We start from the raw sequence: 23,649 nt of genomic DNA on the forward strand, positions 1-23,649 counted from the left end.
GACCATTTGTGCACAGAATATCAATTTTAATAAATGTTTTATAATTTATTATAATTGATTAATTCTTCCACATTATTTATAATATGAGATTTGTGATATGGTAAATACCATTTCATTATTGAACAGTTTTAGATGCTTTCGGAAATTAATATCTAGGTGTTGATAATTCTCAACCTAACGATATTAATTAATTTAAAATGTGAAACAAATAATTAATTAATTTATAAACTACAATAATAAACAACAATCAATACTATTTCCCAACACACAAAATGCTTCTACATATAATCGAATGCAGTAATAAAACCAAAATAGTTCAAGACTGTTAAAAAAGTATGAATATGTAATTGAGAAAATATAATTTTCCTACGTCAAACTTGTATTTGTAATTTTGAAAATTTGTATCTTTATTGTCAAAAAAATACCATAATTTTATTGTGATAATATAAATTTGTTACTGTATTTTTTTAAAATTAAGGAAATCCATGTATTACGTTATATATTTGATAGATATATTGATAAATATATATTTCTGTAAAAATTTACCATTTAAAATTCTTATATATGTTATAAAAACAAAATAAATTGTTCGAAGTGCGAAATAAAGATGTTTTTTTATTTAAAATGGCCGCTTGTATTTGAAAACTTCCCGCATTTTTGTATGCGACATCGTAATAAATGACAGCAAAGCCGAAAAATGTATACTACTCAGTAAATGAATATATGTAACAGATATAAATAATAATCTAATGTTTCCACTTTTAAGAAATTATTAAGAGTCCATCCTAATAGGCTCTTTTAAAAATATCATTTAAGGATTAACATTTCGAGACGAGTGGATGTACATGTATCGTGAAAATGAGAAACACGTTGAATTTTCATACTTTAGTCCAAAGCAAGATCAATAAATTTATTAATAGTCAATACATAGTAATTAAAATTAAACTTACCGCAACAGGATTTCCTTTTTCCAGCTATCACATTTCACAATTTAAATACAAAATGTCATGATACACACTGAACCTGAACCTAACTTAAAATAGTCATTAAAAGAAACTTTCACATTAACAATTTCGATGTGTTGTCTATATAACTTGTACATAATGCAATTTAATCAAATTTAAAACACAAATCACAGTTGTATAAACATTAGATTAGATTGAACTTTATCTTTTACTTCCAACCTTCTTTCGACGTTGTTTACTTCTTACTAGATTCCCGCGTGCAGCAGTTACTGCAAGTGCAACACTAAACTAACATTAACTTGGTCATTTAAAATCAGGTGGCAAACGTAACAAAAAAAAATTTTATTCATTATTTAAATTTAATTATTATAATAAATATAACTAAATTAATTATTCAAATTTATTATTTTATTATTTATTTTATATTATTATTCATTATTATAAAAACTAATTATTACCACAAAATTTTCAATGCTGAAAACATATTATTTATAGGTATCAGATCTTTAATACAGACAAAAGATCAATAAATTATTTAATAAAGCTATTTGAAATTTAATATTAATAATTAATTCAATTAAATATAAACTTGATAATGGTATCAAGTATTTATAATCACACATAAACGTTTTCAAGAATAGAATCTAAGAACAATTCTGATGATTTGTTTACAAGTATTTTATCACAAGCCCGCAAGTGTTAATAATTTTAATCTTACACAAATGTATAATATTTATGAAACTTATTTTATAATACAATTTATGCACCTAACAATAAATTAAATCTGCTTCAAAAGTCTGAAAAAATAAAAATGAAATAATGAAATAATGCATAAATTAAAATAACATAATGATAATAAATAAATAATATATTGGTAAAAAAACATACAAAAACCTATTAAAAATATCAATAATATTATATAAATTATATTATTTTCAACTTAGCAACTATCAAAAAACTTCACCAAATGTAAATAGTTACACGATGTATGGTTTATGATTAAAAATTAAAATATATATGTACGTAGTCAATCATTCATAAAAACAATTACACTTCTATGATGTAACAGAGTTACTTTCTGTATAAAGATATTGATGTTGTAAAAGATGACGTTTTAATGATGGCATTGTAGGAAATATTTCTTGACATGTGTTACATTTCAGATCTACTTTTTTTACTATATCTGCATTTATGTTTTTCAAACTTGATAATGTTCCCTTTTCTGTAAGAATTTTAATTGCATCTGAAAAAGTAAACAAGATTTCAACATTTATAAGTAAAGTAATTTAGATGATATGATCTGCGAATACTTACCTTCAGAGAATATGAAAAAGTCTGTGTTATAACTATTCCAGTGAATTTTAGTTTTCAGGCTGTCAGATATAAAATCTTTCGATATGACATGTAAATGTATTGGCGTCATTGAAGGAAGTGCATGGTATCCTACTTTAAAATACTCTCTTGGTAAATTTGTCATTGTAATGATACGATTTGCTGTCTTATGTAAATTGCATAGCAATTCAATGTGTGATGAGTTCAACTAAAATAAATTAATATGATTATTATTAGATACAATAAGATAAATAGGTTCTTGCATACATCATATATAGAAGCGATCGGTGATAGTGGCAGAATTAAATAATGATGTTTAGCTTTAGGATATTTGTCTCTAATAACTTTCGCATTATCGTCCTCATACAAGATGTCTTGAGGTGTAATATAAAAGTTCAAATCATTACGCCATTTAACTTTGATAACAGAGTTAGTTGAATTCACCATTGTTTGCTTTGAGTCGAAAAATCGGAATAAATTGTGTAACTTTCTAAAATAAACTCCAGGACAATTTACTCTATTTAAATGTCAAACATTTTTAAAATTAACTATATTAATGCATTAGTAATATACCAATGCATCCCGGTAAATATCTATCGACTTTGTGACATATTGTACAATAGTTATTTACAATTTGCACGTGATACATTAATTTGTACTACTGTACAATAGATGTCGCCATGTTATATTTCATTGTCAACTATCAACATGATTGGTCTGACAAAGTAGCTGTCAAAATAAAAATGATCAGCTGTGTAAAAAGGCACACAAGATAATTATGTGACAATATCTAAATTAACGCGCAATAAATTTCAACCAAGTTAATAAATATTTTAATCCAAAAAATGGATAGTGCATCTTCACTTCTAGAACAAAATTCATGCTGTGAAAGTGATGAAGAGGTGATTCCCTTTTCACCATGTTTGAAAGAAGAAAATTGTGATGTTCACCAAAATGATACCCAATTTACTACACCTACAGTGTATAGCACAACACAATCTTTATCTTCATTATCAGAAGAAAGAATGCGGCGTAAACTTCAATTTTTTTTCATGAATCCGATTGAAAAGTGGTATGCCAAAAGAAGATTTCCTTATAAATTTGTAGTGCAAGTCATTAAAATTATACTAGTCACTATGCAGTTGTGTTTATTTGCTCATTCGCGATATAATCACGTTAATTACACATATGACAATCGAGTCACATTCTCACACTTGTTTCTACGAGGTTGGGAGACTTCAATGGAAGTAACAGCTTATCCTCCTGGTGAAGGTCCCCTCGCAGTATATGAAATAGATGATTTTTATGAAACTTTGGATTTTGCTATTAAAGGATATTCCAATTTATCAAATGCTATTGGTTCATATTCATATCCAACAGAAGACAATAGTGCAACAGCAACAAAATTGTGTTTGCATCGATACAGGGAGGGAACTATTTTTGGATTCAATGAAAGTTATGTATTTAATTCCGAAATAGATGTGACTTGCATAAATATTCATGACGATGATCTGGCTGCAAGTGAAGGATCATCAACCAGGAATTACTTGATGTCTCAGGATATAGATATAAATTTTTCTGCACTGGTAAGAGCGACTTTAAGCTTTTCTGTAAAAACAGTAAATTTTAAAGCAGCAGGTCCTATTACTGCTCCAGATTGTTATCAGTTTGATATTAACATAATTTTTGATAACCATGATCATGATGGGCAAATTTTGCTATCATTAGATGCAGAGCCTATACGTTTGACCTGTAAAGGTGATGTTGAGTATGTAATACATAATCAGATAGACTCAATTTTACGGAGTATTCTGAATATTTTTGTTATTATGATTTGCTCAATATCATTTATTCTTTGCAGCAGAGCAATATTCAGGGCACAGCAATTAAAATTTAAAACCATGGATTTTTTTAAAAACTTTTATAATAGAGAGCTGAGCATTGAAGGTCGCTTAGAATTTCTAAATATGTGGTATTTAATGATAATTGTTAATGATATTCTAATAATAGCTGGATCAGCTATCAAAGAACAAATTGAGCGAAAACAAACTGTTGGGGATCAGTGGAACATATGCAGCGTGTTGTTGGGAACAGGAAACTTGCTAGTTTGGTTTGGTGTGCTAAGATATCTTGGATTTTTCAAAACGTACAATGTTGTTATTTTAACTCTAAAAAAAGCAGCACCTAAAATCTTTAGATTCCTTTTATGTGCACTCTTAATATACGCCGGATTTACATTTGCAGGCTGGCTTATATTAGGACCTTACCATATAAAATTCAGGTCATTAGCTACAACTTCTGAATGCTTATTTTCTTTGGTGAACGGAGATGATATGTTTGCTACATTTTCTACAATGTCTAGTAAATCAAAATTGTTATGGTGGTACAGTCGTATATATCTATATGCATTTATAAGTCTTTACATTTATGTAATACTCAGTTTATTCATATCAGTAATCATGGATGCATATGACACCATCAAAAAATATTACAAAGACGGTTTTCCTAAAAATGATTTACAAACATTTATTGGTGTTGCTTCTGTTGATGATTTAACTTCTGGGATATATAGATCAGATAGTTCAGGGTCTTTAGGAGAACTCATGGAAAAAGTTTGTTGTTGTAATATGAGGTTTAAAAGACCATATAATATACTTGATAGGCCCAAAACGTCAACACCAGCTCTAGGTGGAATTTGTGTATAAATAGTTAAATTAAAAAAGAATCTGTTTAAGATTTATCTTTATTACTATTGTATATAAGATTCTTTCTGAAGGTCATAAATAACAAAGATTTATTATAGATCGTTGTTAAATAATAATTGTTTTATAAGGTTTATGACAACTTGCCAAATGCAATTATTTATTGCATTATTTTAATAGTATTTATGATAAAGATAAAACCATGTTGTAAAGTTGTTATATACGTATATGTATGATAGCGAAGAAAATTAAAATATTTACAATAAGTTTCACAAATATAATCATCAAGCAATTTGAATTATTTAGGTGTATAAATCAAAGGCTGATTATCAATAATAAATGCAGCAATTATAAATTAAAAATATTACAAGACAAATTTAGAACTTAATCAGTCCAACTTCATTCCTGGAATATAAATATTCGTGTTATGAGACCAACAAATAGTTGTATGATAGAGAGAGCTTTAACTAGTTGTAAAACTTTTATTATGTATTATATTTTTATTCAAATAAATTTTTAATTATATTGTATTTATCAAATGTTGTATTATATCATAAAATTGTGGAAAATATATAAAAATTATATTAAACAATAGTTACATTTATTATTTTTTATTATATTCATGTTAAGAAATCAAAAATATTTTTTTTATTAATATATTTCAAATATACATATATTAAACTTGGTGAATAGTACTATTCACAGTTATTTTATAAAAAACATTACTGATTTATTCAAAACTTAGTTACTATTTGAAACGTAACTATTTGGCGTAATAAAATAATTAAAGTCGTAAAGTTTATTATTGATGTTGTAAAGTATCGTAAACGTATATTAAAACTATTCTTCACAGCTATAAAAATATAAAATAGTTGTATCTATGTTAAATATGAAAAATACGGAAAATAAGTTAAATAAATTTTTATTCAGTAGCCTTTATTGGTTTCTACTCTCAATTATATCAAATATATAGCTAATAATTAATAAATAATTGAAAATGGGTATTCTTATCATTTATGTCAAGGTTCTCATATCTCAATGAAGAATATCAAATCAAACGAACAAAATCATCTCGAACATTTTATAAGTAAATAAAAAAAATATTATATATTTGTGTGGGTATTTTTTTCATCAATTCGAATACTTTCAATAAAAATGTAAACAAGAATATATTGTGTAATCTACAACTATTTCTTAAGTATATTATAACGCGGCATTGTTAGATAGAAAAATAATCATAATTATTTAATATAAATAAAATTCCTGATCGTGGGAATTTTTTCACGTCAGACAGATATCATTCTACTGCATTCTATTAATTTGAACTTTAATCTTATTGTAGCATAAAACTGAAGAATATTACATTAAATCAATTAATTAACGTCTAATAAATTCAAACAAATATTTCATATTTGTTTGAATAAATACAAATATGTTGTTTCCAGTCAGCAAATTATATAAATATATAAAACTAGTTTGTACTAGCAACTCATTACACTTCGGCCAGAAAAATGAATTTTTGAATGAATTGAAGAATAAATGATTTTTTTTGTTTTTAAAAATCTACCTCATGTACGTGGTAGCCCGTCGATAAAGAGCATGGGCTAGCACAAACTAGTTCCGGATTCGATCCCAATCTTAGTCAACTCGATATCAAGCAGTATGATATAATTCTACTTGAGGTTATAGATCTCAAATATAATCTCAAATAAAAATCGCGTGTATATTCATATAAAAGATTTGTTGACCAATGGTTTGCCCTTTCGAGATTAAGTACTAGGTAAGAACATTAATTATTTGAATTTTTCAAAAAAAAATTATCTATAATATTTTTCTAACGAAATTTCCATCACTAAATATAAAAATTTACATGTTTACAGCTAAATATTTTACAAATATTACGCCTGGATATAAACCGTTTGAAAAAGAACAGAATTGGTTGTGATAATTTTATATACTTATCTATAATGTAATGTAATGTAATATAAACGACTAATTGGTAATTAAACAGTTACAAATTATGAAAAAAAAAGATTCATATGATGTCATTTCTGTTTATAGTTTACAACACAACAGTTTCACGAACTTGTGATGAACTTTTTCTTTAGAAAAAGTAATTCTCCTTATAGAATGTGCCTTTTAGAAGGCAATCTAACAATTTGATTACAAATCATCTAATACCGATTAATATCATTTCAATTTTATGCAGAGGATGTGGTATTTTCACCTGGAAATATTTAGATCTATATATATATAGATAGATCTATATTTCCAAGAGAAAATAAATACATATTACTGGTGCTGAATATTAGGTTGTCCAAGGTAAGGGCCGCATCTGGAACCGACTAAATTAAAACTAATGATTTTAATTATCAAATAATAGAAAAATATGGAGTGCAAATTAGGGATCACTGATAATCGAAATAAAATATATGGCAAATAAGAGATCATTATAATAGCAATAGAATACCACATAAAAAGTTGACTGCATTGGGTGTGCGACATATGTTTTAGTGATGAATACAAATCGTAGGTCAAAATTGAGGGTTAAAGGGCAAATAACGAAAAAAAACGACAAATTTTCCGATTTAGAAATTTTTCTGCATGATAATTAAAATCTTATAATTTCTGTAGAAAACTTTTATAAAAAATAAACTCTCACCATCAACTATTTGAATCGTCCTGATATTTTTGTTTCTTTTTATAAATTACAAATATTAATTGAACATTTCAAATAATCGAAAAGATGTGGAATGCAATTTAGGGATCAGTAATAATCGAAATAAAATATATTGCAAATAAGAGATCAATATAAGAGCAACACAGATCCACAAAAAAGTTGACTGCATTGGAGGTGCAACTACATGTGTTTTACTGATGAACACAAATGCCAGGTCAAAATTGAGGGTTAAATGGCAAAAAAAGAGAAATTTAAAAAAAAGCGACAAATTTTCCAATTAAGAAAATTTTCTGCATGATAATTAAAGACTTAAATAATTTCTGTCGAGAATATTTATACAAGATAAACTCTCACCATCAACTATTTGGATAGTCCTGATACTTTGTTTTTTTTTATAAATTGAAAATATTGATTGAGCATTGATTAATTTATATGTATTTCAAAACTCCTACATAATTCAATGTTATCAGTTCAGATAACGTTGGAATTATGATATTTATTAATTGTATCACAATTTGTAATATAAATTTTTTGTAAATAAAAGATGCATTTTTGATAATATTAAAATATATCTGAAAAATAAGAAAGAATGCGATACATGGTAGTATAACTTCATAGAAAAATATAATACAAAAGCAAGTCTTGGATTCAAGCGCAAAGTACGCCAAATTTAAATTTTCTCTAGTTATATTAAATATGCGATCATTCACTATTAAAAATATATCTTATTACATAATTTAATCAAAAATAGACTGTTGAACCACTGGGTTGCCTGCAACAAACACAGCGTAATAGTTTGCAAAATATAAAGTTCTGAATTGCTATATGCAAATACAAGATCGTGGTACAAGAAAATAAACTGACTGGATTAAGTAAAGTAATTAAAAATCTAAACTTAGAAGTACTTATTTTCAAATAAAAATACCAAAACTAATAACGATTACAAATTAGATTTCTACGCTACGTTCTTATATCATCGCGATGTTGTGTCAAGAAGAATATTTTTTAGTAACCTTCAATTTTATTTATCACATTCCGAATAGTATCTCCATAAATAAACGTAATTTTGGAATAAATTTTACGCATGAAATTACTAATTAATCTATATTCGTCCGCACAAAGAACAATTGAGAAATAAAGAAATTGTTAAATAAGGAGAAATTATGTCAATTTGTAGTGGTCAGTGACTTTGTAAACTCAAATATAAAATAATTGTAGAACTTGTATATATAACAAACCCTTACCGACCGCAATTTGATTCGACCAGTATTTTTTTATCAATTAAATATATTGATTGAATGTGATTAGTTGATATATATTTCAAAACTCGGACGTAATTCAATGTTATCGGTCCAGATAACGTTGGAATTACGATTTTTATATTTGCTTCATAACTTGCAATTATTTTTTATTTGTAAATAAATAAAGTATTGTTCAATTTATATAAATATTTTTGAACAGTAAAAAAATAATGTAGTGCGTGGTAGGATTTCAAAAAATAAAATACAGAAGCTTATCTTGGAGTCAGGCAAATGTGGAAAACTACGGTAAGATTTTCTTTCGTCAAAAGCAATATTTGTATGTTATACTAGTTGCTTTCCCGTTGTTTAGTAGTTAGAGCTATGAATTTTGAATCAGAGGTTTCAGTTTGATACCCATCTCGGACAGCCTGATGTCAAGCAGCAGTAGTTTCTGTTTTCACTCGAAAATATATTATAGCAATATGTTTCCAAGTAATAATAGCTCATACTCGAAATTGCTGCATAAATAAAAATTTGTCTAAAATTTGTATTACAGAAATTGGTATAATAAATTCAGCACATAGAGATAGGACAACCGTCTGAGTTGCTGCCTATAAACATCATTAAAAAGTCAATAAAAAAAGTTTATTAGTAAATTTTAGGATTTGTATCATAAAACCTGTATGCAAGGTTTATTAACTAGAATTATTTTTCAATAACTTTGTCAAAAGTTTATAGTTTCTCAAAAATCTAATTTTTTCAAAGAAATTTTTTTTCAAAAATGTCAATATAATTGCAATCTTATAACATCACTGCTTGATATCAAGCTAGTCAAGGTGGGCAATAAACTTCTTATCAGTATTATGGTATTGTGTTTCAAAACAAATTACTAGTAGTTACAAAATTTTACTTATTGTCAAAATCATTGGAATGTTTTTTGAGCCTATATGCTTATATTTCTAAAGTATACCAACATAGGTCACTATAAGCCACGAAATTCAATTTTAAAAGTGCCTATATTTTATTTTAAATCGCAATTTTAAAAAACATGTGACAATTTATATTTCTACGTTAATAATGTCAGATAAAGTGTTTTATATAAATTTTTAAAATACAAATATTTCAAAAATTACTTAATCTGAATCAAGATACATAGTATAAATTCATGCTAGCTCTAAATATATCTTAAATTATCGCACAAAGTGTGTTCGAAAAAGTGATGATACCTTGTTTTATACCGAATCAAATTCATTAAAATAAATTCCTAAAATTTAATATCTTTATTGCTAAAACGTAATAATTGACGGTAAAGCCCTCGCAAAGTGCAATAAAAATTGTAATGCATACTAATAATGTTTACAAGAAAGATTTCATTAAATTGCGAAGCGCGATTATGTGGAATTACAAGCCGGTTTTTTATTCGTCTAATTTAAATTCTGATAATTTTCTGTTTATGTTCTTTTATAGTAAAGATTAGACTTGGATGGATATTCATACAACAAAATTAAAAATTAAATGACGATGATGGATTATCAAAAAATACGATAGAAGGATACATATTTCTTGATAGTTTTTTAGAAGTTGATATTTATTATTCATATTTCTGCAGCCAATGCAGAAACAAAATAATAGTTAAACAATATAACTATTTATTTATATTGGTTTCGGTACTAAATGTGTGTCATCATTCAGCTGAAATATAATAATATAAAAAATTAAATAAATGCAGTAACAACGAAATGATATGTGCAATAAATAGAATAATATATACAAGAGAAGTGCTTCAAAATATAGCATATTTTGAAACTATTTTTTGACAACAACTCTGTTCTCAATTAATTTTTATATTTCGAAGATTTTTTCCTGGTGTATATATATTAATTTATTTTTAAAAAATATTTTTTTTTATTACTGTATTTATTCAATGTTCTATATTATTAACGTCATTGCTAGCAGTATCTTGATTGTTATTTAAAGGAATAAAAAATATATACAAATTTTAGCTTATAAAATATAATTAATAATTATACTGTTTATTTTTTTTATAAAAATGCGTCAAGCATTGGCTGCATAAATATCAATAATAATATAATATGTGTGTGCATTGTAAATATGTACGAAATTTTTGCAAGGGTTTCTTATTATCATTTATCATTTTTGATTGCAATAATATTATTTGTTGAATTTTCAATTTGCACATTTTTGTGTACCTGTTTGCAAGACCAATCCACACATTTTCGTTGAATTGTTATAAAATCCATAACTACGGGGACTTTTAAATTTCACTTTAGTTTATATAAAACATAAATTGCTGAAATGCAACATAATGCATGATAAAATTCAATTTAAAATTTCATTCAAGATTTGTTTCAATTCTTGAATTTTTTTTACTACTTTGCATCAAAGTTTCAAAATTGTTAATGGTGATTTAATTTCTACAATAAAGTTTGATTTTCTTCAAGTAAAAATAAATATACAAAGAATAATAAGTCTGCTTCGAATGCATTTAATTCTTTTTAATCATAGCAAAACGAAGTTCCATGAATAAATTAACTTATTTGCAAAAAAATAAATTTTGCATGAAAAAAACATCACAGTTTTGCAGACATCTAATAAGAAGCAATATAGCAAACAATTAGTTTTTGCATAACAAGAGATTCTTAGATGTTGCTGAATGTCATGTGTTATTTCTTAATTAGTTATAAGATATAATCGAAAATGCCTCAAGATCACTGCAAAAGGAAGTCACAATCAAGGTTTATATTGAATTAAATTCATATCACGAATAGGACGTGCACACAATTGGTTCCGGAGATGTTTCATACTCTAATAAACAAATTTCAATTCAGCTTACTTGCACTTTTAACTTCCCGAAGGTGAAGTTTATATTTTTGCCAAAAAAACCGATTTGCTAAGTATGTTTTGTAGTCATTCTGAAGCGTTTGACATCAAAACTAAAAAAGGTATGTATGCGTGTGAGCCAAATTTTGATCTTTCGTCGAAGTTTTCTTTAAAACTTCCGCTTAATTTGCAACAATTCAAAAGCCAATTAATGAAACTCTATAAGGGCTCACATTGATTAGTTTTACGCCAAGATCGGCCCAGCGGTTTCTTTGTAATTAGCACATAAGTGGAAAAGTTTTCGTCAACGTTTTCGCAAAAAAATTGAATTGAATTTAAAAAATCATTTTTTCAAATTCAAAAACTGTTAAAAAAATGTCAGTATAAAATTGTGTTACGTATTTCGGGACAGATTAATGGGTCCGCCAATTGTTATTTTATCGACGAATTTAATGAGACATAGAGTAGTCATGAGGTTCATGGTCTAACTAAGACAAATTTCGAAAATATAATAGGCCTACAAAAATTAATGTAATTATAAAACGAATTGATATTCAGGGGGCTTCTATTAATCAAGTGAGCATTAAAGGGGGAGAAAGGGTTTGACAAAAAATCACAAAGTTTCACGTGAGGGAGAGAAGAGTCTAGTAAGATATCAGATGTAATTATTTTTTACTTCTATTTAGAAAAAAATTCAAAATTAAAAATAAACAAATATTTTACGATTTTGTCTAGGTACTTAAAATGCACATGATGGAGAGGTGATTTTAAATCACACCATGTATCACCAAGGGGGGGGGGAATTCCAAAAATCCTTGGAAATCACTCACGTGATCGCTTCCTCAACACTTTTCCTAAAGTAATGTTCATCGCATTGTGCAACGAAATAAAAGGTTCAAATCCTATTCAATTCAGTAATATGATCACATGGTAATCTATATGATGCATTCAACAAATATTTAGCAAGTTGATCTTAGATTGAAGAGTAATCAAGCGAAATAGATTTTACAAATCAATTCACCTAAGATTTGAACATAAACAATAATGTTTATTAAATTATTAGTAAAAAAAATGTATTTTATAAATTGTAATTGCTAAAGGGCAATGAATGTATCGTACAAAATTATGAAAATTATAAACTAAATTATTGAAGCAATTATGTTGTGTGGAAAAATCAAGTGTAATATTGTTCTTTTACCGCAGATACTATATTATTTTTTCTGAATTTCTTATACTGCTTATGCTTAGACCATAAAGAAATCACAAAGGAAGGGCATTAAATAGGATATCAAAAAGTATAGGACGGTCCATTAAAAAAATTGGAACTTTTGAATTGAAGACGTGGGTATAGGATAACGGTTTGTCGGGTAATTTAGTATTTATATAATATATATGCTCCGCTAAAAAGCAGATCCAAATAATAAATCATTAGAGCAGTGGTCGGGGAACCGGGGTAAATTACCCCAAATGGGGTAAAAGTGGAATTTTTGGGGGTAAAAAGTATATATTTGCAAAGCACTAAATCAGCTTCAGTAAAACCTACTACCGAAAAGAATCTCTGCATTAGCAAAAAATGTGAAGTTTTTGCATTAAAACAAACTAAATATTTTGCGTGGTGAAGCTGAGACTTACCTTCTTTATTATACAGAAGTAAGGTGGCTCTCACGCGAAAATATTTTAAATTGAGTATAGACTCTTAAAAATGAAGGCATGTGCCAAAGGCATGTCCATTTCGAAGATGCAGAGCTAAATGTACAAAAATGGCAGTTTTTGAGCGAACTAAGCATCTGATTGGAATGATTAAAAAAACTTGCTGTTTATGTTGACAAAACAATTACTTTTGGGAAAGAAAAATATTTCAAAAAATATTTCTTTGCATATCGAAAATAATTCAGATTTTAATTGTGATTCTGGCTATAGTCCTAAAGCTCACTTATATTCTTCGAATAAATATTTTTTTTTAATTTTGTGATTCAGCTTATATATATCTTATAAATGTTATACAATGTTACAGTATTTATAATAATCTAATTGGAAACATTTAAAATTCCTCGAAAATTTCGTCACGGTGCGTAAAGTTCCAGCAATTTGCCTTAACGCATGATACCATACACCACTAGTTTATTCATGTGTTAGTAGGATTTTCATGAAAAATATATTTATTTATAATGAATATAATTTTCACTTATTGTTTTTTTCAAACCCTTTGTTTCAGCCTTTTTCAAAGTTTAGAAGTAACGAACAATGTAGCAAACCGTTAATCTGCGGGTTATGGCAGGTTATACAAAAATTTGTTGCAAATAGATTCCAATTATAGGCTCTTTTAGTTATTTTTTTTTGTGGGGTAATGAGCGGTTGCACAAAAACATTTTGGGGTAACGGTTCCAAAAGTTCCCCGACCACTGCATTAGAGAGATGTCTATTGACATCTTTCACACTGCCCAATACGGACATTCTTTCTAAAACAAACCAACTATTATAGTATAATAACTCAAAATTAACTTCATTATTATTATTTATCTGTAAAATTATGCTACTTTACAGAATGCAAAATTAAGTACCCCACTACAAACTAAAAATGCATCTGCAAAGTTGTCCAAACCTGAATCGAGCCCACTTTTGCGCAGCTATATCAAAAGATAATTCCGGTATCATAAAGATTAAAACGAAATCTTTGAAAACATACTCGTTGCATGTCATTTGCAATTAAACCAGTTTTCAATTTGAATATGCGGTGAACCGTTGACTTTTGACATTTTTCAAATGTACCTTAAATGGCAAAATTTGGATAGTTTTGATATTTTTATTTTAAAATGGTCTTGGGTCAGTGGAACAGATGCAATTTTTTGCAGTCTGATATACCTAATTCTCTGAAACTGAGAGTTGCAGGTTAAAGATATTCGCTGACGATCGACAATTCTTTTACTTTCTACTTTGCCTTGAAGTATTTAATGTGATATGATATATATTGTACTTGTTAGTATATAAGTAAAATAACTTGTTTCACTTCTTTTATTTATAGTTCGTTACTTTTTCCGCATTCCATTTCATTCGAGTACTTAAGTATATCGTTTGAGGATTTTGTTAAAAATGTATTATTATCAAGCTAAAATTAAGCCGACCGATGATATATTTATGATAATCATAAATTCAGTTTTTTTTACTTTTTTAAACTTATTTTTAAAAGCAATCAAAACCCACCGAAAATTCTTGAACGGAGTGGCTTTACCATAAATGGCAACCCATGCTGTCCCATATGTGATAAATTTATTATTACAATTTCTGTAATAGTTATGCATTTTCATATTGATGTAGCAATGGCCGGATAAGGGCTAGTTTTGCTTCGGAACATACTGCTCTCTATATTTCCAAGCAAAAGCCGATGTCACTACTTCTTGACATCAGGCTCTCCGAGGTGGATGTCGAACCTGGAACTTCTGATTCAAATTGCATAGCTCTAACCACTAATCAACAGAGGAGACCTATAAATTAAAAAAAAAGACTTAGAAAAGAAAAGAAACTTTTCAGGCCTTCTTTTTTATATAAAGCATTAAAAATAAAGTATAAACGTTAGATCGTCCACTAAGAAAGGAAAAAGAAGCATTGAGTTGGAGAAAAAAAATCATTTTCTAATTTTTAAATTGATGAAATTTTTATAACATGAAACTGCAATAAAATATATCTACGTTGAATATAATCATGTATTTTTAAAGAAAAATAACAAAATCAGGGAAATAACTTTTTTTACATTTTAATTACCGTAGTTCCGGAATCGAAGATATTATTCTTTTAAAGTATAGGTTGTAACATGATATAGCAAAAGCAATGATCACTGATCAATAATCATTGATGCACGAATTAAATAATATATAAAAACATTTGCACAATCTCATTCAATAATAATATCAAGGTTTCAAAGGCAAGTGTTATCAAAAGGTTTATTTGCAAAACACTCAGGTTTAATTAAAAAATCCAGATGATTAAATGGTTCAAGTAACAATAATAATCAGACCTTCTCTAGGTCAAGATTCAATTTTTAATATAAAATTCTTGCAATTCAGGCTAACCTAATCCGGTTATTATTAAATTATAAATAATATAATCTATATTTAATAATTATTATAGTTTTATAATAAAATATAATAATGATCAAGTTGTATGCGCGTTATGCATCTATTACATAATTTTTTATTACCTAGAAAAATTATCAAGAATAACAGCTTGGATTATTTTATATAACTATCTTTTATGCAGCAATACAATTTTGCATAAAGTTCCCAGACATTATAAAATAATGATTCTTAAAACAAGTTGTACTGCAGAAACTAAATTAAACAGAAATTACTTTTAGTATCAAAAAAAATTGCATTATTAACACTCGAACCTAGGTACGAATTTTCTTGGAATTTTTTATTTGAAGTTAATAAAAATGCAAAATAGCAAAATGCAGATCCTAGTTCTTTACAAATACAGAATTATATATTTGCAATATAAAATCATAATATACAAAACCATATCATAACATTTTTATTATCTGCATTTATTATCTAATTTATAGAGTATGTGTGAAAAATTTTAGTAAAAGTGAACATTTAGCAATTTATTGAATTCTCAGACATTTATGAAAGATAAAATTGTACTTACCCAATTATATTTTATTTTTTTATAATTGTATTAGTCTACTTATTTATAAAATCAGACTACTTTCAACGTTTTAAGTTGAAGTTACGTCCATTGAGGAACTGAACAAGGCCAGTAAGATCTTACATTGTATATTATTATTATTATTAAAAAAAAAAAAATCTGGCGGGTAAGTTTAAATGGCATTTTATCTGAATAAATAATGTTTTAAAATTTTAAATCCTGATTCAGTAGGGAATCAAGGTTTTCATAAGAAAAACAACTTTTAAAAGCTTCTTTTTCATTTCCAATAAAAAGATCTATCCCAGATTATTAATAGTATACACGTAGACAAGTATTTCAACTCTATAATTGAAAATATTAATAGAAAATTCTGAATTATTACAAAATATCAATTTTTATTAATAAATGTAATGTTCTTAATCTAGAATATACTGGTAGTTTTATTGCTATTTGGGAATAAACAAAAATTGAATTTTACTTTTTGTCTTAATTTAATTCAGATATATAAATAGATAATTATAACTAGTGATGTATGGCATCGCACCTTAAAGAAAATTGCTGGAACTTTCCGTATCGTAACGAAATGTTCGAGAAATATTAAATGTTTTCAAATAGATTATTATAAATAAATACTGTAACATTGTCTTATATTTATAAGAATTATATAAAAAGAATTGCAAAGTTAAAATTATTTATTCAAAGTATAAATAATGTTTAGAACTTTAGCAAGAATTAAAATTAAAATCCGAGTTATTTTCGATATACAAAAAAAAATTTTTTTGGGGAAAAAAAAATTTGAAATTAAAAAAAATTATAATTTTGAAATTTTAAAAAAATCCAAAAGTTGTGTGTTGACAAAACAAACACAAGCAGAAAGTTTTTTGAATCATTCAAATTCGCTGCATAGTTCTCTCAAAAACTGCCAATTTTGTACATTCAGCTCTGTATCTTCGAAATGGCTAGACCTGCCTTTGTCAAAAACTAACCACCACTTCTCCTAATAATTACTAATTGAATGTTTTTTAGATCATTCAAATCGGATGCTCCGTTCTCTCAAAAACTCGATCTGTATTTTCTGCACTCTTTGCTCTTCATCTCCGTAACGGCTGGACTTGCCTTTGGGAAAAACTAATCAGCACATCTTCCTATCAATAGGAATCGAATCTTTTTTTAACTATTCAAATCGGTTGACCCGTGCGCCCGAAAACGTGGATAAAAAATTGTATCCATACATACATACACACAAACATCCATTTTTTCTAAGGTATGCCAAACGTGAAACGTGAAAATATGCAAAAATGTTCATTTTCGATTTTCTGTCTATACTAATACGTGTATGTTTGAAAATTTCGAAAATTCTATATTCTCTGAAAAAGATCCCACATCCAATTATTAAATTTTTGAGTAAAAAATACTGAATTTCCCTATTGTCTTAATTTTTTTCAAAATATATAATAAAATATTAGGATTGCATTTAGAAAATATTATATAACGAACCTAGCACAACAATTTCTTTTATATGGAAAACTAACAAAGAAATTATATTGCTTCTCATATGTGTTTATTTTTATTTCACTTATTTATTCGAAGGTGATTTTTAAAAACTGTCTCAATTTCACGATTTTACTAATTAGAATGACTGAAAGTACTTTATAAAGTACATATATAATATGCTGGTACATTATAATGGAGAGAACCATTTACTTATATCGAATGTTAATATTATTATTATTTTATTATTTTTAATATTGTTTTTTTGTTATATTTATGAATATTTGTCATTTATTATTTTTCTAATATTATTTCTATTATTCAAAAAAAATATTTATTTTATTCATTAATTTTATTATTATCATTATTTGCTTTTATTTTATTAATACTAAAATATCATCATATAGATATCATTTTTAACGGATATATTGTCCTTAATTTTGTATTATATTTTGTTTCCAATTTTTATCTAATGTTACTAGATGTTATTTAGCAGTTATAACTGATATTGAAATTAAAAGAAAAAAAACTTATATCAAACAAGAATCTTTTAAGACTTATGACTACTTCCAAGTATATTCTGATTGGAAACTCGTAGGGCTTCTGCATAAGTCCATTCGAACGGATTCGAAGTTGCAATCATTGATAAAATCATCTGTAAAAGTGCTCCTAATAAAAAAAATATATGATAACACTATCACGTTCAATTATCAAGTAAAATTTGTTCCATGCACCAAAGTCGTTCTTACGGAACACAGTTCATTAGTCACGAACAATTATCCACGTATCAGTCCTGACCGGAACGCACGTTGAGCCGGTGGTGACAAAAATCAGCGAATATTCTTATTCTTATTCACCTGTATCAAGCGTACATTGTCCAGGCAGCAATGATAAAAACGTGATATTTATATTAGTTTTTTAACTGTTTATAAATACTGATTATTGATTGATTTCAATTTGGAAATTTTGCTGACGGTTTTGAAGAGGTGTTGGAAAAATACAGAAAAGTAGTGATTTTTTAAGTTTGTGTGATAACACTGTGAATATACATTAAATTGTGAGTATTTTGATAAAGGTTGTTCGTTGTATACATTAAATACTTTCGAATATTATATACATATAATATCCGAATCAAAGTCGTTAATTAAGTGTATAATAAAATATATATAACAGTGGGTACAATTTTAATATAATTATACTGCAAGTATAATATAACTCCTTAAGAAAACCATCAGTACTAATTTTGAAGGCACTTTATAATTGGGAAAATGATCAGATTTAAAACAAACTTTAAATCTAATATAAATTAATGAAAAAGTACCATCAGTACCAATTTTGAAGGCATTTCATAATTGGGAGAATGATCAGATTTAAAACAAATTTTAAATCTAATATAAATTTATAAAAAAGTTGGATATTAACGTATGAAGTAATTTTGGTTAAGATGTTTATATTTATAAATATTATGTGAAATGCATTATTATTTTTTTTTTATTTTATTTGGCCTCGCTTACTCTAAGCATTTAGCCATCTACAACATTTTTATTTATTTACATTCTAATTTTTATATCATTTTCAATCATGTATCCTATTCTATATTCTTCTTATTTTTTCTTCTTCTTATTTTCTTCAATTCATTTTCAAATTTCTAATTCTATTTAACTTCTAGCTTCATTCCATTTTTTTCTTTATTCTTCTTTTAATTTCAGCTCAGTTAGTGTTAGAACCTTGTTTTCAAGTATGAAAAAACATTTACAATAAACACTTTAAAAAAACATTTCATTTAATATTTTCTTTAAATAGGTACATAATATATTTATATAAAAAAGCAAAAGATTTGAACGTTAATAGTAATTAGAACGTTGTTTTGAAAAATGATAAGCTTTAAAAAAATCATTTTCTTTCATCTTATCTAATACATAATATAAATTTGTGAAATAAGCTAAAGATTTCATGATATAGAAAACTCATTGTCTTTATTCATATCTATCTTGAAATACGTATATATATAATATAAATTTAAAAAAAACTGACCGTATAAACGTTAGCAATAATTTTTGTGAGAGCGTTGTTAGAGGTTTTGTTCCTCAATTCCAAAATTATTACTTTTCGATTATGATGTCATGAGTTATATTTATAATAATCAAGTAAATAAAAACATTACTTAAGTGTTCTTTAAAAAAAAATGATAGCTCTCAAATATTGATTGAAAAATATTCGAATTTTTATTTACATACGTTGTGTATAATGATTTAATTGATTGGATATTATAATTGATTTTGAGAAACCTCATATTAACTTTATATAAATTTATATAATATACAATTAATTGTATTCAAGCAAGTATAACATTAATTTTAAACAGAAGTAAAAATGAAAACTTCTCACTTATTTTTAGTGCAAAACAAGTGACAAAATTAGGTGCAAGTGGTATTTTGCCTTGAGGAACGATTTAATTAATGAGAATTGACCCAAACTTAGATAAATTTTTATACCCATAATATTTTAGGATGTTCGCTTAGAGCACAGGTTTCCAAACTTGTATGTGTCGTGGACCCGTTGGTTTTGCTATGGACCACCTATTTAGCCGAAATCGATTTTTTTCATAAATTTCTATTTGTACTATCTTTTAGTTAGTACATTCAGAGTGAAGATACAAATACAAGTTTATAGACATTAATTGGCTTTAAAATTATAATAAAAAATAGATATTAGCAAAGTGGATTGTGATCCATTATTGTGGATTTCTAAAATTTTTATTCGTTAAAGTGGATCCCTTGAAAGTTGTCATGGATACCTAAGGGACCATAGGGGCCACTTTGGGAATCGATGGTCCAGAATTTTAGACCTTGAACTCATCATACAGAGTCTTTTTAAAATCGGTGTAAAAACGTTTAATGATTTCCAACTGATACTTTTCAGGGGTCCCATAGGGGTCAGTTTTACCATATGGGCCACTTTGGGATCGATATATAGAGTATCTTCAAAATCGATATAAAAACGTTTTTACTACTTTCCAACTGATATTTTACGAACAAACGTTACTTAGAACGTTTCAAAATCGTTTCAGAATTTTTTGAGAAAACTTGGACCAAAAAATTTACACTTTTTTGCGAATTATTATAGAAACGGCTCGGCCGACAAAAAAAATACACTTTTTTGCCAATTATTATAGAAACGGCTTGGCCAATTGTCGCGTTTCATCGACTGGCTTTTAAATTTTTGAAATTGGTGCAACAGTTTTTAAGAAAACGGCGACGAAAAGTCTAATTTTGGATCATACGCGCAGATAGTTTTTTCAATTTAGGTATCAAACGTTTCAGAATTACTTAAAGAGTCGAGAAAGCAAAGTTAAAAGAGAATTTTCTGACGAAAACAGACTCTCCTCCTGGAAGTTAATAAAATATCAGCGACATCTAACAAATATTATTTTGCGCTTTTGCAATCTTACTGACAAGTGGAAAAAATCTTTGTTTTGTTTTAAAATTTGCATACATTTGACAACTGCGTTTCTTGTTGAATCACGAATACTATGCGTAGTTGCACAAAGTTATTGTTAAACAATGATGCATGCAGTGTTTATAAATGTTTTGTAATTTTTCTACTAAACTTATATTTTAAATTTGACTAAAGAATTTTGACAAATATTGTTTTTACTCGTGTTTTTTTTATTAATTAATAAATATGGATAGCTCAAATGAAAGCGAGAGACTTTTACCGGGTCCGAGTACCGAATATGGCACGGGCAGCTATATGGTACTCCTATTTTATTGTCGACCCGACATTTAATATATATAATAAGTCAATTGTTGATATAAATCAATGAGATTGAAATAAATTAATACAATTTATAATTACAGCCCATCATGCCTGATGCAGGGTATACGCCCACTCCTCGGCCAGGTAAAAAGTTACCGCAGTACATTGCTGCACTTTCAGGTAAACACAAACATAGATATATTTTAAAATACAAGTGAAACTTGATTAAGAAATGTTATATCACACTAAAATCAACTGATCATGGTTGAAATATTTTGATAATTTTAACTGTTTTAACTTTTTTAAAATACCTCGAATATGCTTTGTCAAGATTAAGGAAAGATTTAAAGTTTTAGAGAATTTTGCTTTGCGAAGATCGGAATAGATTTCTGTTCTAACATTGAATTTATTTATAGCTACACTAGGAGCATTGGCAGCTGGTACTATTCTTGGCTGGACCTCACCAGCTACAAAAGATGCCATAGAGAAAGAATATGGGTTTTCAGTTAGCAACGATGAATATGGATGGATCGGTTCTTTAATGACTATTGGAGCTGCTTGTATTTGTTTACCTATAGGAATTCTGATAGACGTACTTGGAAGAAAACTTGCTATGTTGCTTTTAGTGTTTCCTTTCACTTTAGGCTGGGCTTTGATCATATGGGCAACCAATGTAGGCATGCTATACGCTGGTAGATATATTGTGGGTGTCTCTGGAGGAGCATTTTGTGTGGCCGCTCCAATTTATACTGGAGAAATAGCAGAAAAGGAAATCAGAGGCAGTTTAGGAAGTTACTTTCAACTTATGATAACAATTGGTATATTGTTTGTATATGCCATTGGATCTGCTGTAAATGTATTTTATCTATCCATAATTTGCGGAGCCATTCCTTTAATATTTGGGGCTGTATTTTTCTTCATGCCAGAAACACCTATGTATCTAGTCTCACGAGGTAAAGATCAAGAGGCTAAAAACTCCATAAGGAAACTTCGGGGAGATGCATATGATGTAGATTCGGAACTAATAACTTTGCAATTAGAGCATCAGAATAATGTAGCAAATAGACTGCCAATAAAGCAGGCTTTCACTACCACTGCCGCAAAGAAAGCTTTAGCAATATCAATGATGCTAATGTTTTTTCAACAAGTATGTGGTGTAAATGCTATTATCTTTTATACATCCAACATTTTTAGAGATGCCAATTCTGGCATCAGTGGTAGTGATGGGTCAATAATTGTTGGTGTGATGCAAATTATTTTCACTTTTATTGCTACACTTACTGTAGATAGATTAGGAAGAAGAATTTTACTATTAGTTTCGGAGACACTAATGGCCGTATGTTGTATATTAATGGGTGTTTACTTTTATTTATCAAAACAACCTGAATATAAAGATACGGTTAGTTCTTTATCATGGCTTCCTTTATTCTCTTTATGTGTTTTCATAGCTGCATTCTCTTTGGGCTTCGGGCCCATTCCTTGGATGATCATAGGTGAATTATTTCCACCGGGTATTAAAGGAGTGGCTGGTTCAATATCTGCTACGTTTAATTGGGTTTTAGCATTTATAGTAACAAAAACATTTAATTTAGTACGAGAAGATATTCCTTTTTGGGTGTTTGGTAGTTTGTGTATAGTTGGAGTTCTTTACATATATTTCTTTGTTCCTGAAACTAAGGGAAAGTCTTTGACCCAGATACAGCAAATGCTTGGAAATGAAACTAATATTAAAGAACCTTTGCCTAATGATAATGAGAAATAGTTTTTATTCCCATATTATATATAAACTTATTTTAATATTAATAATTGTTTATGATCTGTGATGCAATCCAAATGTTTGTTAATGTATTTTAATAATTTTAGAGTTAATATGTACTTATGCAAATAAATATTTTAAATGTATTCTTAGTTAATTTATATTACATTTAAAAGTAAATACCTTAGGATCCATTTTGAAACATAGCCAAATTTGTTAACCTTTCATCACATATTGC

At 27.3% G+C, this 23,649-nt stretch overlaps 4 protein-coding genes across 5 annotated transcripts in view; 2 read left to right on the forward strand and 2 right to left on the reverse strand.

Moving 5' to 3' along the window:
• LOC113366548 (cytoplasmic protein NCK1) overlaps positions 1 to 969 on the reverse strand; it is a 56,276-nt gene extending 55,307 nt beyond the window's left edge. The window contains exon 1 of the mRNA XM_026608173.1: positions 951 to 969. The gene's annotated coding sequence lies outside the window, so the exon portion shown is untranslated. The remainder of the gene's footprint in view (positions 1 to 950) is intronic.
• A 1,028-nt stretch (positions 970 to 1,997) lies between these two features.
• On the reverse strand, positions 1,998 to 2,886 carry LOC113366552 (aprataxin-like). Its single transcript, XM_026608179.1, has 3 exons — positions 2,565 to 2,886; positions 2,280 to 2,505; positions 1,998 to 2,208 (listed from the first exon to the last, which is right to left on the reverse strand). The coding sequence occupies exons 1-3, from the start codon at positions 2,742 to 2,744 to the stop codon at positions 2,021 to 2,023; spliced, it is 594 nt and encodes a 197-aa protein (XP_026463964.1). The 5' UTR covers positions 2,745 to 2,886; the 3' UTR covers positions 1,998 to 2,020.
• Positions 2,887 to 3,009: 123 nt separating this feature from the next.
• On the forward strand, positions 3,010 to 5,163 carry LOC113366545 (mucolipin-3-like). Of its 2 annotated transcripts, XM_026608171.1 has the most exons (2): positions 3,010 to 3,883; positions 4,159 to 4,328. In XM_026608171.1, exons 1-2 carry the CDS (start codon positions 3,143 to 3,145, stop codon positions 4,192 to 4,194), a joined length of 777 nt encoding a protein of 258 aa, XP_026463956.1. In that variant the 5' UTR covers positions 3,010 to 3,142; the 3' UTR covers positions 4,195 to 4,328. The 2 variants fall into 2 exon arrangements, with proteins under 2 accessions (XP_026463956.1, XP_026463955.1); XM_026608170.1 differs by having other exon boundaries at positions 3,010 to 5,163.
• A 16,373-nt stretch (positions 5,164 to 21,536) lies between these two features.
• Positions 21,537 to 23,417, forward strand: LOC113367481 (facilitated trehalose transporter Tret1-like). Its single transcript, XM_026609086.1, has 3 exons — positions 21,537 to 21,652; positions 21,757 to 21,835; positions 22,072 to 23,417. The coding sequence occupies exons 1-3, from the start codon at positions 21,581 to 21,583 to the stop codon at positions 23,415 to 23,417; spliced, it is 1,497 nt and encodes a 498-aa protein (XP_026464871.1). The 5' UTR covers positions 21,537 to 21,580.
• The last annotated feature ends 232 nt before the right edge of the window (positions 23,418 to 23,649 follow it).

This window comes from Ctenocephalides felis, unplaced genomic scaffold, assembly GCF_003426905.1.
Source record: "Ctenocephalides felis isolate EL2017-DRISC unplaced genomic scaffold, ASM342690v1 CF-g0.4_SCAFFOLD_01170, whole genome shotgun sequence".
NCBI classification, from domain to species: domain Eukaryota; kingdom Metazoa; phylum Arthropoda; class Insecta; order Siphonaptera; family Pulicidae; genus Ctenocephalides; species Ctenocephalides felis.

Bases quoted from the DNA above. Each gene is read 5' to 3' on its own strand.
- LOC113367481 (XM_026609086.1), top strand. From the start codon at position 21,581: ATGGATAGCTCAAATGAAAGCGAGAGACTTTTACCGGGTCCGAGTACC. The intron at 21,653-21,756 runs GTACTCCTATTT...TTATAATTACAG, and splicing joins ATGGCACGGGCAGCTATATG to CCCATCATGCCTGATGCAGG. The intron at 21,836-22,071 runs GTAAACACAAAC...ATTTATTTATAG, and splicing joins GTACATTGCTGCACTTTCAG to CTACACTAGGAGCATTGGCA.
- LOC113366545 (XM_026608170.1), top strand. From the start codon at position 3,143: ATGGATAGTGCATCTTCACTTCTAGAACAAAATTCATGCTGTGAAAGT.
- LOC113366552 (XM_026608179.1), bottom strand. From the start codon at position 2,744: ATGGTGAATTCAACTAACTCTGTTATCAAAGTTAAATGGCGTAATGAT. The intron at 2,506-2,564 runs GTATGCAAGAAC...AATTTATTTTAG, and splicing joins CGATCGCTTCTATATATGAT to TTGAACTCATCACACATTGA. The intron at 2,209-2,279 runs GTAAGTATTCGC...TTACTTTTTCAG, and splicing joins CTTTTTCATATTCTCTGAAG to ATGCAATTAAAATTCTTACA.